This window comes from Crinia signifera, chromosome 6 (genome assembly GCF_055691185.1).
Source record: "Crinia signifera chromosome 6, ASM5569118v1, whole genome shotgun sequence".
NCBI classification, from domain to species: domain Eukaryota; kingdom Metazoa; phylum Chordata; class Amphibia; order Anura; family Myobatrachidae; genus Crinia; species Crinia signifera.
The window spans coordinates 46354075-46370933 of record NC_139222.1 but is presented as its reverse complement, the minus strand read 5'-3'; the positions used below and the strand labels follow the sequence as shown (position 1 = coordinate 46370933).

At 48.6% G+C, this 16859-nt stretch overlaps 1 protein-coding gene across 4 annotated transcripts in view; it reads left to right on the top strand.

Moving 5' to 3' along the window:
• The first annotated feature begins 385 nt into the window (after positions 1 to 385).
• The window catches only part of CNOT12 (CCR4-NOT transcription complex subunit 12), a 69651-nt gene continuing 53177 nt past the window's right edge, over positions 386 to 16859 (top strand). For 2 of the 4 annotated variants that reach the window (XM_083146107.1, XM_083146104.1), the window contains exons 1-2: positions 386 to 508; positions 16558 to 16629. In XM_083146107.1, the coding sequence (XP_083002233.1) occupies positions 16578 to 16629 (52 nt within the window). In that variant the 5' untranslated portion in view covers positions 386 to 508; positions 16558 to 16577. Of the gene's footprint in view, positions 509 to 1132; positions 1228 to 2068; positions 2193 to 16557; positions 16630 to 16859 lie in introns of those variants that run through there. The other 2 variants (XM_083146106.1, XM_083146105.1) reach the window with 2 other exon arrangements.

Here is a 16859-nt window from a genome sequence, read left to right as displayed (position 1 = left end):
GCTATCCAGCTGATTGGAAACTATGGCACTCTGGGAACAGGCACATAGATTGTATGTTTAAATAACTCTAACTCTCCTATGTGAATCCATAAACTGTAAATCTAATGGTCAAAAATAAATGTCATATTATTTTCCTAAAGAAAGGAGAACCACAGTGAAGCTCACAAGCCCTGGTTAGGAGACTCAGCCATTCTTAGTCTTACCACTCATCCTGCTGTTTCCTGCTTTGGAAAAAAATGTTAAATTGTACTGCAACTTTTTTTTTTTGGGTTCTGTCTGGGGCACTGCCTTTTTAGTCTATAATATCTCTGCTTTCTGCTTCGCAAGATCACCAATTATTATGCAAGAGGCAGTCTGAATATTCATGACTTAATATGAATATGTAGCAGCAGAGGGCGGGGATATCCCTGCGTAACTACAGAGGAATGTCCTGACTTTCTCTCTTGTGCTGTTTTACTTGTGAAAACATTTGCAGGCTAACAAGTCAGAAGGACAGACACAGATGCAGGTACCACTATGTTCTTAGCCACCTATAGCTGGGAATCTCTCTGTTAGGCTGTTTGTGATAGTTAATATGTTTAGAAATTCTTTCAGTCTTGCCTGAGACTTTCATATGTTTTATGAGGGTGTGTTGGTTATTGCTTTACACAGTATGTTTTATTGCTTACAGCTTGTGCTATTGTGATTTGTATTATGTTCCTTTGTTCCAGTATTTTCACTCTACTGATTACTACTTATTGTATCAAATGCTGGTTTCCAACTGAACATTCTAATGCCTCACATTAAAGGATATACTCAGGCTATTTGTATTATTGCATTGTATATACTAAGTGTCATGTATACTATTACATCAGTGTTGCCCAGATCCCCCCACTACATCACCAGAGTGTGGGCATTGTGGCATAACATGAACTGGTGGGCACTACAGTGTGTTCAACACATTTGTAGCGCTGGGAGCAGAGCTGTAATTAGGGGTGTGAGCAGTTCTACAATGCAGAGCATTGTGGGCTGCACTGCCCCTGCCAATGGTCCCTGCATCTTGCTAGCAGGGAACCTGGGCCAGCACCCCTCAGCCAGAATATATGCTGCAGTGCCACTTGGAGCGTCCTTAGGATGCTTCAGATGTGTACGCCACAACCCTTAAAGCCCCCCCATGGAGCATCCTTAACGGTGGCCCACCCCTCCTCATGCGCTCAGGAACTGAGACAAGCATTTATGCCACTGGCTGTGAGTATTTACAAGTACATTGCGATAATATCGGCAGTATATAATTTGAACAATATCATTGGTAGCGCCCGCACCACTTTTCAGCTTTCACACCACCTATAATGGGTGCATAGCCAGTTTAAAAGGGGGCGCAGGGCATACTGTACTCCAAGCCCCCAAGCAGTTATAATACGAGCAGGGCAGTATGCAGTACAATCCCTCCTGGAATGGGTCATGTTGGCAGGGTATACACAATATAATATACACCCACCCACACTCTCTACCTGTCATTCTCCCCCCCCCCCCCCCCCCTATCTTAAGTGCCCCGGGAACCCCATGGGCTTAATCTGGCCCTAATGTAAGGTGCACACATATAATTATACTCACCTCTCATGAGATTGGGCAGTTATATTCCTAAAGGTTGGTGCCCTAGTGCCTACTGCGCAACCCGCATAGAGAGGATGGGGACCACGCAGAGCCTGGACACAGGCCCACTCTTCTCTTTAACCGCCCTGTTTCACAAAGAGTCAAATGTTTCTTGTTTGAAAACAATTTTGATGTCCGGTTGCTGTTTATTGTATTTATGTCTCTATGTGCTTGTTTAAAAATGCTGTTAAATTGCAGAGAATGTATATGTTGGATTTGTGTGGGTGCAGATCCGGGCGTGACTCTGTGCTTGTCACAGTTTCTGTTTGGCATCTAATCGTTATTGCTCAATCCTTGGCTTCTCCTCTTCTTTCCCTTGAGGATTTCATTGTACTTTGGAACATTGTATGGAGCACAGATCATGACACAGATATAGACAACCCTCCTCCTGTACACACACACACAGATTGTGCCAGACTTTCTGCAACAAACTCACATCTAAAACATTTACACAACTAAAACCACAGCTCGTAAATGACAAGACCCTTGCACAGCCACACGCTGCAGCACAATGAATGCAACTGCACGAGGTGAAGGTGAAAACGTCTGCACTATCACTTGTGAGAATACATATTCTTATCTTTACTGCTGTATTAAAGGAAGCCTTACCTGCAAGATGGAATGTAAAGTACAAGTGATACATGTTAATGTCGTTTTGCCATAAGGTGGGAGAGGGCGACTTACCGGCACCCCGCTCTGGTCAACGAAATAATGGAAACATGACGACATAGTTTGTGGCAATTAAAATGGTCACAGCTTTATTTCACAAATCCATAATCATAACCAAACACTTTTGCAGGGCAAGGGATAGAAAGGGGAGCGGTGCGCTCTGTTCCTGCTAATGCGTTACCCCTGGGACGTGTCCGTTCCACCGCCGTGGGTACGCGACCACGCCCCCTACCAAGTTGGTACCGCCTGGGCCGTGCCAGTCACCACCATGTGACTCACGTGAACACGCCCCCTACACGCTATGGGCCGTGCCAGCCACGTCATGTGACTCACGTGAACACGCCCCTGACACGCTATGGGCCGTGCCAGCCACTGTCATGTGACTCACGTGAACACGCCCCTTACCATTATGGGATCAGCTACCATCCGCACCTCACCCTACCTGGCACGCAACCCGTATGTCACCTGCCGTATTAATGCTGGAACCAGGCGTGCGGCCGCCTAATGGTGAGTATGCGAGGCATTCTGTAACTCCCCTACATTTCCTGCCTTGTGCACCGCTCCCTCCCCGCAATACTGTGACAACATTCTTATTCAAGCATCTTATACACCGTAATGACAATGACAACCAAGGACAACGTTACAATTACACTCCTAGCCAATATAGTCTTCCTATACAACATTATCCAACAAGTATGCAAACGGTATATATACTTTATTTTATTTTATTTTTTTTTTTTTTTTTTAATTATTATAATTATTATAATTTTTTTTTTTTTTTTATTTTCTTTTTTTTTTTTTTTTTTTTTTCACAACATTTCAACGTGACAACTACAACATTTTCAAACCTGTCCCATACAAGATTCACAACCTGACACCTGTCAAGTGCCTTTCCCCGGCTTTTCCCAAACAACTGGGCTGGGTGGGTGGGTGTCTCTGTCCTAGCTGGGTGATGAGTGAACTCAGACCCCCTGCTCTCTGCTTTTGTTCCTGCTGCTGCTCACGCCCCCCTCAATTAATCCTGTCCTTTCTCACTGGCCCTCCTCATGGCTAGGTGGCAAGAAGGGGACCGGCTACCCTGGCTGCTGCCTCCCCCCCCCATCCCCCCGAACCCAGGTTTCCCTCCGTTGACCTGCAGGGTGCCTAGCGCCCCACCCCCTTATCCTGCTTCAGGGGCCATTTTGGCCCCCTGCGCTCCCTTAAGGTGGGAGAGGGCGACTTACCGGCACCCCGCTCTGGTCAACGAAATAATGGAAACATGACGACATAGTTTGTGGCAATTAAAATGGTCACAGCTTTATTTCACAAATCCATAATCATAACCAAACACTTTTGCAGGGCAAGGGATAGAAAGGGGAGCGGTGCGCTCTGTTCCTGCTAATGCGTTACCCCTGGGACGTGTCCGTTCCACCGCCGTGGGTACGCGACCACGCCCCCTACCAAGTTGGTACCGCCTGGGCCGTGCCAGTCACCACCATGTGACTCACGTGAACACGCCCCCTACACGCTATGGGCCGTGCCAGCCACGTCATGTGACTCACGTGAACACGCCCCTGACACGCTATGGGCCGTGCCAGCCACTGTCATGTGACTCACGTGAACACGCCCCTTACCATTATGGGATCAGCTACCATCCGCACCTCACCCTACCTGGCACGCAACCCGTATGTCACCTGCCGTATTAATGCTGGAACCAGGCGTGCGGCCGCCTAATGGTGAGTATGCGAGGCATTCTGTAACTCCCCTACATTTCCTGCCTTGTGCACCGCTCCCTCCCCGCCACACGAGGTTCCCGGCGCGCCGGGTACCGAAGCCCCCACCCTGCCCTAGCAACACCACCTTCCTCCGCCACTTATGCACTTTGCTGCTCCTCGCCTGAGCTGCATGGGACTCCTCCACCGGACTGTGACCGTTCCCCACTGGTTGCCCCCCAGTAACCTCATGCCACCTGGATCGTGCCAATGCGTCTAAAAAACACAATCACCATATGGCCCTTGAAATACATTTAAATGCTGGTGCTATGCTGATCTTCCCAGCAAGACACTCATTTGCCTGCAGCTCCCCTCTGCCGCTCCACATTGGTTACAATGGTTCAATGGTTTGGTTCAAAGATGGCGCTGATATTACACCAGTGCAGCCCACCTCACACACAATGATTCAACCTAAAACACCTCTACTTGCATATAGAGCCATCAACCCTACTGCACCAGCCTATATCTCCTCACTTTCCCCCAAATATCTCCCATCCACTTTGTCCAGTCTGCCCTGAAAACTCCCTCGCGTCATTGGCTAAACAAGCAACACGCGACCCGTAATACCTGGACATGATTGGTGGGACACCGTAATAAAGCTTATACAGCGGAGATCAATCGTTTGGCTAGCTTGAAGAAGCACCTAAGCGCGAAACAAGTGTTCTAGACCCGTGTTAGGCAGGTGTAATAGGATGTAAATTGCATTAAGTATTATTTGTTGTTATATTATTCTCCACCTTTTGTTCACCCACAATGCTGGTGCTATGCTGATCTTCCCAGCAAGACACTCATTTGCCTGCAGCTCCCCTCTGCCGCTCCACATTGGTTACAATGGTTCAATGGTTTGGTTCAAAGATGGCGCTGATATTACACCAGTGCAGCCCACCTCACACACAATCCACCTTTTGTCCACCCACAACGCTAGTCGCTCTGACCTACTGCTAGTAATAAGTGAACCAACATAGCTCACGCAATCTACCTATCCAGGTAGATAAGAATTCCAACTAAGCAAATGTATGGCATAAACAATCTACCTATAGTGCACACCCAAACGCCCATCTAAGGGGTGTAGTGCCAACAGGTGCAGCAGGCACAACTGAATAAAGTGCCTGCAACCAATACTATTAATACCATACATACAATATAAAATTGCAATACAGTTGCCCCAAAAATCGGCACTGAAAACAGAGCATACCTATTAAGAGATACACACCGCATAATTATACACCAGTAGGTGTCAGTAGCGACTAGGAGGAATATAACAAAGTGTATTCAATACTGTTATACCAAAACCCTGGGCAAAACGCCAAATCAGGGAATAACAAAGTATCCACTGAATCATTAAAAGAAGTTACATGCACACTCTGGGAAGTGTGCAATACATGCAGTTAAAATCTATACACAGTATCAAATCCCATAACAATACTGTATTCAAATAGAAACCTGGGATAAACACAGTGTAATACTACACAATATTGTACTGGAAATAAAAGCCCAAAATGAAGGCTTGAGTCACAAATTATATCAAAACTGCCATATGCCGATTATAACACCGCTTAAAAGGCATAGCTAATAAATCTGAGGAGGATATTAATTCGGGTATATAACCACAGAGTGACATAGAGCCAGACTCACGGCCAGATCACACACCCGGCATACACACCGCCATTTGCCAAATGCTGATACATAACAGCTAAATAGGCAATAATAATAATTAATTTGAACACGGCACATGACATTTACTAGCGCCTAATATATGGCCCAGTCACACAGCCCGTTCAAATACAATTATATCGCTCCACAGACTAAACAAGTATAGGTGACAGAGTGTGATTGGTTGCCTGCATTTACTGTATTCAACCTAAAACACTTCTGCTCGCATATAGAGCCATCAACCCTACTGCACAGCATATATCTCCTCACTTTCCACCAAATATCTCCCATCCATTTTGTCCAGACTGCCCTGAAAAACTCCCTCTCAGGCAAGCCTGCCATATTTTGTCTGCTGTTACCAGTTTGTTTAATCACTGTCTACCAGTGTCAGGTGCCACAGACACAGCTGCACTATCTCTGAAACCTTAAATAAACAACTGATTAATGAACTTGCCTGCATGTTTTTCCTGCCCAGCTGTTTGCTTCCAATAAACCAGCTGTCCCAGCCTTGTGAACCATGTGTACTACTCCGCCCCCCCCCTGGAGTGACCCTGCTATCAGCGTTTGGCCTCTCCTTTCAAAGACCACAAGCTGTGCGCCTTCCTGCCCTAAAACCCACAGGGGTGGGGGAGCCGGAAGTGTCCTCAATTGTATCACTCTAGTATCAAAGTATTTCCTCACCCTATCTGGGAAGGTGGGGGCTGCCCCTGGGCGTTTGTGGAACTATCTCTCCCAGCATATCTGCTGCCTGGGACACCTTCTAAACAAAACAAGGGGACAACATGCAATACCTTTGCAGTTTGACCCAGGGAAATTTAACGTGCCTCTGCTTGCACTGTATATACAGTGTAAGCCTGTCCAATGTGCCCATGTCTTTGCCTTAAACCCACCTTCCCCTAATCATTGCATATACCGTGTAACCCCCGCTGGGCCAGACGGGCTTCCTTATAAGGACCCTAAAACCCTCCAGGAAGCCTCCCTGGGCTAGGTGCTTTTTTCCGTGACTGTCGCTCCAGGTGCCTTGTCCCTGTGCTGACCTGTCTGCTTATAGCAATCCTTCGCTGGGTGATTCCCGCTACAGATTGTACATGCGTGTTTAAACTTACAGGACTGCCTGGTGCACTCTGCATCGTTAAACAAGTAGCATTTAAGCTTGTCCTGTTTGTGCGTGCTGGGCCCCCCTGCTGACTTCACCTAATTAATGAACTTGCCCGCATGTTTTTCCTGCCCAGCTGTTTGCTTCTAATAAACCAGCTGTCTCAGCCTTGTGAACAATGTGTACTACTCCCCCCCCCCCCCCCCCCCCCCCTGGAGTGACCCTGCTATCAGCGTTTGGCCTCTACTTTCAAAGACCACAAGCTGTGTGCCTTCCTGCCATAAAACCAACAGGGCTGGGGGGGGGGGCGGAATTGTCCTCAATTGGTATCACTCTAGCATCAAAGTATTTCCTCACCCTATCTGGGAAGGTGGGGGCTGCCCCTGGGCACTTGTGGAGCGATCTCTCCCAGCATATCTGCTGTCTAGGACACCTTCTAAACAAAAGAAGGGGACAAAATGCCATACATTTGCAGTTTGACCCAGGGAAATTTAACGTGCCTCTGCTCGCACTGTATATACAGTGTAAGCCTGTCCAGTGTGCCCATGTCCTTACCTTAAACCCACCTTCCCCTAATCATTGCATATACCATGTAACCCGTGCTGGGCCAGACGGGCTTCCTTATAAGGACCCTAAAACCCTCCAGGAAGCCCTCTGGTGCAAAAACCCTGACTTCCCCGCCTCGGCTTGCCCTATTTTACTTAACAGGGCCTCTGGCCCTGGCGCGGCTAACTTCTTAATCTTAATGTTTAATCGTGCCAATCACAGCCTTTCCCTCAGCTCCTTGCACTTCTCATCAATGTCTGTACCTGAGTCGCCATCTCCCGCAATGCTCTGCGGGAGATAGCGACTATGCGGGGCATAGTCACAGGGGCTGAGCGCCCCTGTGCCTATGCCATCATCTGCGGTGCTCTGCTTGCTATTACTGCACGGCAATGCCCCTGTGCCTACCGCTATGCTCTGTCTGCCCTCTTCAGTAACCTCGGACACGGAAACATTTTTCACATTGCTACCCAGCCAAACCGCACCAATACCTGCATATACATTACAAACATCGCTTATCTCACCAATACCGTGCGTTGCCAATCCGATGCTTCCTTGAACCGCGCTTGTCTGGGAAATGGCCCCAGTCTCCACCGATTGTGTTGGCACCCTGCTGGCCGAGGCATGGGTCAAACTGTTTCCGCCTGGCTGTGCTGCCGCCCTGCTGGTCGAGGCATGGGCCAATGTGTCCCCAATTGTTCCGTGGCAAGATCGCCCCCCCCCCCCCCTCTGGCTTGCTCCAACAATGCCTGCATCTGCTTCTCATCGGCAAGACATTCTGGCCCCTGCGCCCTTGGGGTATCAAATCTCTGTGCCCGCTGCCCATTAGCAGGGGTAGTGGGGCTGCAATACTCCCTCCGGGGGAGAGAAACAAAATGGTCCGAGTGGGCGAAATTACCCTGGCTCCCGCCCCCCGCCGCTGTCTCCTGGCACTCCTCCCGGCCCCCCTACGACTTGGGGTGAAATTGGGGTTTTGTAGCTCTGTGTTTCCGCCAGGAAGACCCACTTTCCCCGCACCCCTGGAGACCCTGATGTGCTCTCCCTGCTCCCCCCCTCCCCCCTGTGTCCCGGCATACCTCCCTGCACCCCTTCCGGCGTGTCCAATTGGGCCTGGTGCATAAAAAACACTGCCCTGGCCCTCCACCCCTGATTCGTGCCCCTCTGACCCTCAGGAATCACCCCCCCCCTCAAACGCTTGCCTTCACACTGTAGCAATGCCCCGTCTGACCTGGCCGGAATTTCCCTTCTGCGTCCCCGTGCTGCTGCTTGTGCTGCTGCTGGCCGGATGCTTGAGAAACCTTGCTGAACCGACTTGCTCTGCACTTCTTTCCTCAGACCACTAGATGGCGCCCGCGAGCTTCTTCTCCCCTGTATGTGTTGCCTTCCTCGATCACCTCTGAAACGTGCTGGCTTACTCCTGCTTCCATCCGAACGATTTACAGGCTTTTTACCTCCCTCCGTGCTGCTGGAAAAACTCTGTGCAATGTGCACTCAGCTGGGACTGCTACAGGCCTTCTTGGAATGTAGTAACTGCTCCCTGCTGATTCCTTTGTTCTGCTGGATATAAGTGTTGGAGCTGCTGAAGATGTGTCTCTGTCCTAGCTGGGTGATGAGTGAACTCAGACCCCCTGCTCTCTGCTTTTGTTCCTGCTGCTGCTCACGCCCCCCTCAATTAATCCTGTCCTTTCTCACTGGCCCTCCTCATGGCTAGGTGGCAAGAAGGGGACCGGCTACCCTGGCTGCTGCCTCCCCCCCCCATCCCCCCGAACCCAGGTTTCCCTCCGTTGACCTGCAGGGTGCCTAGCGCCCCACCCCCTTATCCTGCTTCAGGGGCCATTTTGGCCCCCTGCGCTCCCTTTAGTTTAGTAGAAATTCTTCTGTGTCAATTGCAGACTGAAAGCTGCTGGAAAACAGATTTTTTTCCAGATGTTATTATTTGCTTGTAATGTCATGTAGTGATTTAGTACGTTACGTCCTTGGTAAAACCCTTTAAGGCGCCTATTGAATTATGTTGTTGTTAACTCATACCATTACTTAACACTCATGCCTAGAAATAAATGACACAAACACCGGTACTCTTTACCTAGAACGGCGCCCGTCGCGGGCATCGCGGGTACATTTATGCCTGCCCGCGACGCGACCGACGCGATGCCCGCGATTTTCCCATTGAAAACCATGTTAAACCTGAAAAATCGCGTCGGTCGCGTCGCGGCCGGCCATAAACGTACCCGCGATGCCCGCGACGCGATGCTCCCGATTTCCCATAGGAAGCAATGTTAAAAGCCGCGATGGACCCGATTTTAGTGTTAAATGCCTCAATCCACCCGATTTGGCCATAGGAATCAATGTTAAATGGGCTACAGAGCCCATTAACCCTTAAATGTCCCCCCAAATTTTTAACGCCACCCCACGATCAACGCCAACCCGAAGCGTGGCGAGCGCAGCGAGCCCGCGAGGGGCGGCGGTACGCGTCCTCCGACCTTTTCATGCCCTACTATCCACGTCGGCGTGGTGTGAGAATAGAATAGTGTGGCGAGCGCAGCGAGCCACCGAGCCCGAAGCGTGGCGAGCGCAGCGAGCCCCGCGAGGGGACGCGGATACCTTCACAGGTAAGCGCGTCCCCTCGCGGGCTTCACAGGTGTCCGTGGCCACGCGGACACCTGTGAAGCCCGCGAGGGGACGCGTATAACTGTGAAGGTATCCGCGTCCCCTCGCGGGGCTCGCTGCGCTCGCCACGCTTCGGGCTCGGTGGCTCGCTGCGCTCGCCACACTATTCTATTCTCAACTCCACGCCGACGTGGATAGTAGGGCATGAAAAGGTCGTAGGACGCGTACCGCCGCCCCTCGCGGGCTCGCTGCGCTCGCCACGCTTCGGGTTGGCGTGGATCGTGGGGTGGCGTACAAAAATTGGGGGGACATTTAAGGGTTAATTGGGGCTATTTGGGCTCTGTAGCCCATTTAACATTGATTCCTATGGGAAAATCGCGGGCATTGAGGCATTTAACGCTAAAATCGCGGTCAATCAGGCTTTTTAACATTGTTCTCTATGGGAAAATCGCGGTAATCGCGGGTACCCGATTTTGATGTACCCGCGATTTACCCGCGATTTACCCGCGATGCCCGCGATTACCGCGATTTTACCCGCGATGCCCGCGATTTCAATCGTGGGCGCCGTTCTAGGTAAAGAGTACCCAAACACCTTATCTAAAAATAACGACACTGACACCAACTGCGTAAGGTTAAAAAGGTCATAGTTGTTTATTTAAGTGGTATGACCCCTATTTGTATAAGGGATGGCAAAGAAAGCGCTTGAGACCAGCACCATAAACGCGGGTCTTGCCATGGTAGCGACCTCAGCGCCGCCAATGGCCACACCCCTTCTTGTGGGTACAGCCTGCGCTGTGACGGACATACCGCCCCCTTCTATTGCATGACGTGGACCTTCCATGAAGGCCAACGCCCCCAGCCGGAACTAGGGACTCGCCCGCCTTCTTGGCAAAGGGGGGGCAATACCGCACAGAGACCACCTGACACCCCACCTGCTTGCTGGTCGAGAGCGCCTTCTCGCCGATTGTTAACTAAAGCTATGGAAATAGAGAACCAAATTTGGTGGAAATGGCTTGATGCCAGGTAGCACAGAGAGAAGGGTAGGGAGGGTGGGGATCCAGAATCAAAGAGGCTCACTTCCTGTCTCTGATCACTGATATAACCCTCTCTGGCTGCCGCCCCCCTGCTACCTGATTGGCAGAACTAAATGCCACTCCACTACTATTTCCATAGGGCTTTACACAGATGCTTCTGCTGTACATTGCTTGTGGACAACAAATTCACAGGCTCTTAAATTCCCTCCAGCCTATGCGGCCCTCGCTCTGTCTTTAAGGCACATTATACCGGAACACAAGTTATTCTATAACTATGCGATGGCCACAAAAGACATTGGGGCTCGTGTTAAGTGAGTGTACACCTAATTTCAAAATGTAAAATTCATGTTCATGTATATCCTACGTGCAAGCACGCAATTGGGGATTATTCTGGTTGACCCGGAAAGCTGCAAAAGTCGCAGCTTTGCAGGTCATCTAAACGCCGCCTGCATGACCGACTGCCCCCCCCCTCGCATTGCGGTTTCCATGCACGCATGCGAATGGCTGTTTAGCATAAACATCCAATCGCAGCCTTGCTTGAATCATTTGATATTCGCCGACCATTGAATGATTTATACAGTGCTGACAGATCTGGTGGGCCGGCAGCTGACATCCGGTGACATCAGCTGCCCGCCCCCGGCACCCGTATCATGGGTGAATTTCCATAAGAATGCAATGGGATCCAGACACTGGCTCATTATGCATTCTGGAGCCCATAGGTTACAACGCACAAATGCCATTTTTAGATGGCATTCGCTGCAGGGACCAATCTCTGTAACGGTTGGCATTCCAGGAGCTTGGTAAGTATGGCAGCACTGCATCCCCTATAGAAACCTTTGGGTGTTCCAGCTTCAGGTGGGCTACAGTGTCCCTACTCCATGCATTAAGGGAGTAAGGGTCATTGGCTTGACCAAATTAAGGTCGACATGCAATAGGTCGACAGGGCTTAGGTTAAAAATATATAAGGGTCAACATGGCTAAGGTCGACAGGGTCAATCGGTAGATACAAGCATTAGTTCAATAATGGGAATGTCGACAGTCAAAACGTTGACATGATTTTAAAAAAAAAAATTGTCGTGATTGTTGACAGTCGACATGGACACCATAAAACAGCACCATGTACCCTCGCATGGCTCGCTGTGCTCGACGTGCTTCGGGCACGGTGCCTCACTATGCTCGGCACACTATTATATTCTCTCTCCACACCCTAGTGGATGGTAGGGCATTAAATACCGCCTGTCGGCACATGTTGGCTCGAAAAAAAGAGAAAAATTCATGTAAATCCTTTAATTGTCGACCTTACCATTGTCGACCTAATACTTGTGTCAACATTTTGTCACTGTCGACTTTCAAAGGTAGACCGAATGCATGTTAACCTTAATGGTGTCAACCTAACGATCGTATACTGCATTAAGCACTTCACTCAGGGCCTTATTTTGGTTCACTCTTTCTGACAAAATACTTCTTAGATGGACAAAACCATGTGCACTGCAGGGGGGCAGATGTAACATGTGCAGAGAGAATTAGATTTGGGTGAGTAATTTTGTTTCTGTGCAGGGAAAATACTGGCTGCTTTATTTTTACACTTCAATATAGATCTCACTTTGAAGTAAAACCCTACCCAAATCTAATTCTCTCTGCACATTTTGCATATGCTCCCCTGCAGTGCACATGGTTTTGTCCATCCAAGAAGGATTTTGTCAGAAAGGGCCTTATTCTAGTTCACTCTTTCTGACAAAATCCTTCTTAGATGGACAAAACCATGTGCACTGCAGGAGGGCAGATCTAAATTGTGCAGAGAGAATTAGATTTGGGTTAATTATTTTGTTTTTGTGCACGGTAAATACTGGCTGCTTTATTTTTACACTGCAATATAGATCTCACGTTGAAGTAAAACCCCACCCAAATCTAATTCTCTCTGCACAAATTACATCTGCCCCACCTGCAGTGCACATGGTTTTGTCCATCTAAGAAGGATTTTGTCAGAAAGAGTGAACTAGAATAAAGCCCAAAGAGTGAACCAAAATAAGGCCCTCAGATATTTTGCTGCAGTCTCATTTCTGTTTTCGGTAAATTAACCTTCCAGGGTTTCACGCGTGGGGTTAGGATCTCGTTTTCTGAAGCAAACTGAAGAATTGGAGTATAAAAACTCAAATTGTACACAAAGTCAGGGGCACATGTGTAATCAAAATTACGATTGGGTGAAGGTTCTAAGCACAACTCTAAATTGCAGTTGTAAATGAAAGCAGCTTGAAAGGTGCTGCTTGTAAAAGCAGCTTATATTTACTCTGCATATGCAACATGGTGCTGGTGCAAATGGAACTCTAGCTGGATTTGCTCCAACTCTGAATCAATCCTTTCATTGTAAACCTTAATGCTTCCTTTTCTTACCTGGAAGCCAATTTCAGTAAACATCTCGCTCCAACTCAAACAAGAGTAAAAGATTTAGAATGGGAAGATTACATAACAGGTTTGGTTGGGCTGGTTTTGATGCAAGGTTCTGGGCGGAGGGAAATTAAACCTTGCACAAGGTGCTGGATATTTTAGCATGGCGATAATATGATTTAATTATTTTTGTTTGCAAAATTTTATGCAATAGAATCCAACCCGTATCTTAGTGCAACCGGATAATCAAGTTATGGCTTTGTATGAGTCAGCAAATTAAGATGTACTGACTTGTAGCACCATGGCAGGGCAATTGTGACACATGCAGCCAGTATGAGGCCGAGAGATCTTGTACTGTCAGTCAAACTAATACACACTAAGGACGATATGGCCAAAAACGAGCCAATTTAGATACAATGTCGAAAGATTGTATGTAAATCGGCCATGTTTTGGGCCATTTCGCTGCCCTTTTGATGAGATCTTGATCCGATGCGTGACCCCTCGGGTCGTTAGCTATTTTCTGAGATCCTACCTGCTGCAGGTAGGATCTCAGAAACGACCATTGTAGTGGGTGCTGGTCACGATTGGATCGCGATCACATCAGGGGTTTTTTTGTGCCGGTCAGCGGCGGCTCCTGCAGCTCGTGAGCGGGTCATACATTCCTGTGACGACCTGCTCACAAGCAGGATCGTCCTGGTGTGTACCCAGCATAAGATTCACTTTTGTGTCATATTTGCCTACTCTCCCAGACTTCCAAATTTCACGGAGGAGGCAACTCTCCCGCAACCCAGGGATGACAAGATTCGCTGGGAATTGCATCATTTTGGTTTATGCTAAATATTGTGAATCACACCATTTTGCATTGAGGACATTGCTGTTATAACACATTTCCTCCAATTCTTAGCCCTTGAACCTCTTCTGCTAGATCTCCCAGAGAAGTGGGTTAGCGATTTTGAGCTAAAAGCCGCTCAAACGGTGTGGCGATGAGCGTTGAGCGGTTATACGCGCTCCTGCATCATCGTCAGGAAAGCTGCACATCTGCATTACCAGCAGATGAGCGGCTTTGTGGATGGCTTTGCATAGCGCTGCGCTATCCGCGCCCCCCCCCCCCCACTGACAGCGCCGGGCAGGGGGGAAGCCGCTCAGAGTGTATGCACTGAGCGGCTTTCCCCCCAGCGATGACAGCAGTCATCGCTGTCCATACACGTTGGACAAAATCGCCCAGTGTGTATGGACCTAAGGATTGGGGGTTGCCCAGCTGCACTCCGATGAGTTACACAGACAATGCCTCCAATATGTCATACAAATACAATCCTGTATTAAGGATGACATAGTGAGCACTGGTCCAGAGGGCTGATTTATTAAAGGGGGAAAACTGCCATTTATTGCTGCGTCGTATACATATAGCGGCATCCTCTCAGGCTGATGTAAGTAGCTAAAAATCATTGAGAAATGCTTTATTCTTTTGTTTATAATATTTTTTAGCTATTTCTTTTTAATAAATAGAAATTAAAGCCCAAACCTTAGCTATCCATACTATTGTGCAGCACTAGCCGGTTCCCTGGCCTTGCATGTGCATACCTGCAGGGGGGGCCTGCACTGCCGCTGGGAGTATGAGTAACTGCTTTCAGGTGCGCAGCGGCAGCGCTGCAGAGCGGATCGGTAATAGATCCGATCTGTGGCGGGGGAGGGGGCCCAGGGTACTTATCCCCAGTAATCCTGCTCTGCTTTTAGCATAGGAAGCACACAGAGGCAGTGGGGGAGGAGGGGGTTCCAAGGGCAGAATGAGTGACCCGGGCCCTTCCCTCTCTGTCAGAGAGGCCATTCCCAGGACAGCTGCATACCCTCCAACTCTACCGAATTTGCCGGTACAGTACCGTTTTTTAACGGTCTGTACCGGCAAATAAAGTCTGTACCGAATGTACCGATCTTTTTACATTTGCCCCGACTCCTCTAGGCTCGGCTGTGGATCACTGGGGCGCTCTCCCCTGTATTCGTAGAACTCTTCCTGGCTCCGGGCTGTCAGTCCGGCTGTGCGCTCCCCGTCCAAGCACCCATTCCCAAGGGTGCATTGCGGGTCCTGTGCCAGCGTGTGACGCGTCATGACGTCACACGCCTGCACCGCGGACCCGGCACACTCAGGGGAAGTGCAGTGGCGTCCTTCTGTGCGCAAAGTAAAGTACAGCAGAGAGCTCAGCTGCCTGAGGCTGAGCTGCACAGCGTGGGATGCGGTGGCCAGACGGGGGATCTGATAAGCACATGCAGCCTGGCGAACGGAGGCAGAGCACACGAAGCTCTGCAGAAAGGAAGGTTGGCAACACTTTTTTATTTTAAATGCAGAGTACACATTCGGAAAGGGATGACCACGCCCCCTTTTATCAGTGGCCACACCCAATTTACATATGGCCACGCCCCCTTTCTGGGTGTGTACCGATTTTTCCCCTTCAAATGTTGGAGGGTATGCAGCTGCACCCACGGCACCCCCCTGATGGTGGCCCTGCTTGCAGTTATCTGCAACTTTGCAGACTAGCGATCCACGCTGAATTAGGCCTATCAAACACAAATTGGGGCACCTGGCACAATTGCAATCACATGTGGGTATGTAGTCATAAATGAATGCATTGTACATATAACCAAAATGTTATGTTTATTTTCCCAGTTCCTATAAAGTTTATTCTTATTTTCTTTTTTATTTGGCAAGTAGAGTTATCTTAATTTAGTAAAAATATAATCACAACAATGGTCCCAGTTTCCTATTAATGTGTTCTTTTGGTACTTATGTATTATCTGGGCTCCCGTTTTTCTTATGAGACCGCGTCCGCTCGCCACGCTTTGGGCACGGTGGCTCGCTGCGGTCGCCACACTATATAAAATCAACTTCATGCGTAGTTGGATAGTAGGGGTATGAAAAAAGGGGTGCATTTAACATGGGAGCCCAGATAATACATAAGTACCTTTCTTTTTTTTAATTGTTATTTGTCCTCCCTTGAAATCATGGCCTCTTCTATTTTCTTGGCACTTGGTACGTTACATAAACTCCAATGTATCACTGACTCTAAAAGCAACATGTCCATTAAAATGTGTAGAATTTATGGCAATTTTTTGGGGATATTTTAGTTGTTATTTCACTTTGTGGAATGTGTGTGTTATTGTTTACTAAAGCAATATTCTCTTCTCTTGATGACAGAGACACTTCCCAGCTTTACCATGTCATTGTCCAGCACACAGCAGACCCTGGACAAGACAGAACCAATAAGAGGTATGGCGGCCACATGAGGCATTGCTGAATGCACAAGGACAGAAAACGGACGTGTTAGAGTGAAAACACCCAATAGTTACTGCAAAACATATGTGCAAAGGAGCTTGGCAGCTGCTTTTTGGGTTACGCAAGCCTTTTCTATTGATCCAAATATTGAATCATCAACAGATTTTACATTTCCTCTGAATGTTTATGAGGAACAGGGAAATGTATCGGTATGGTGTATTATA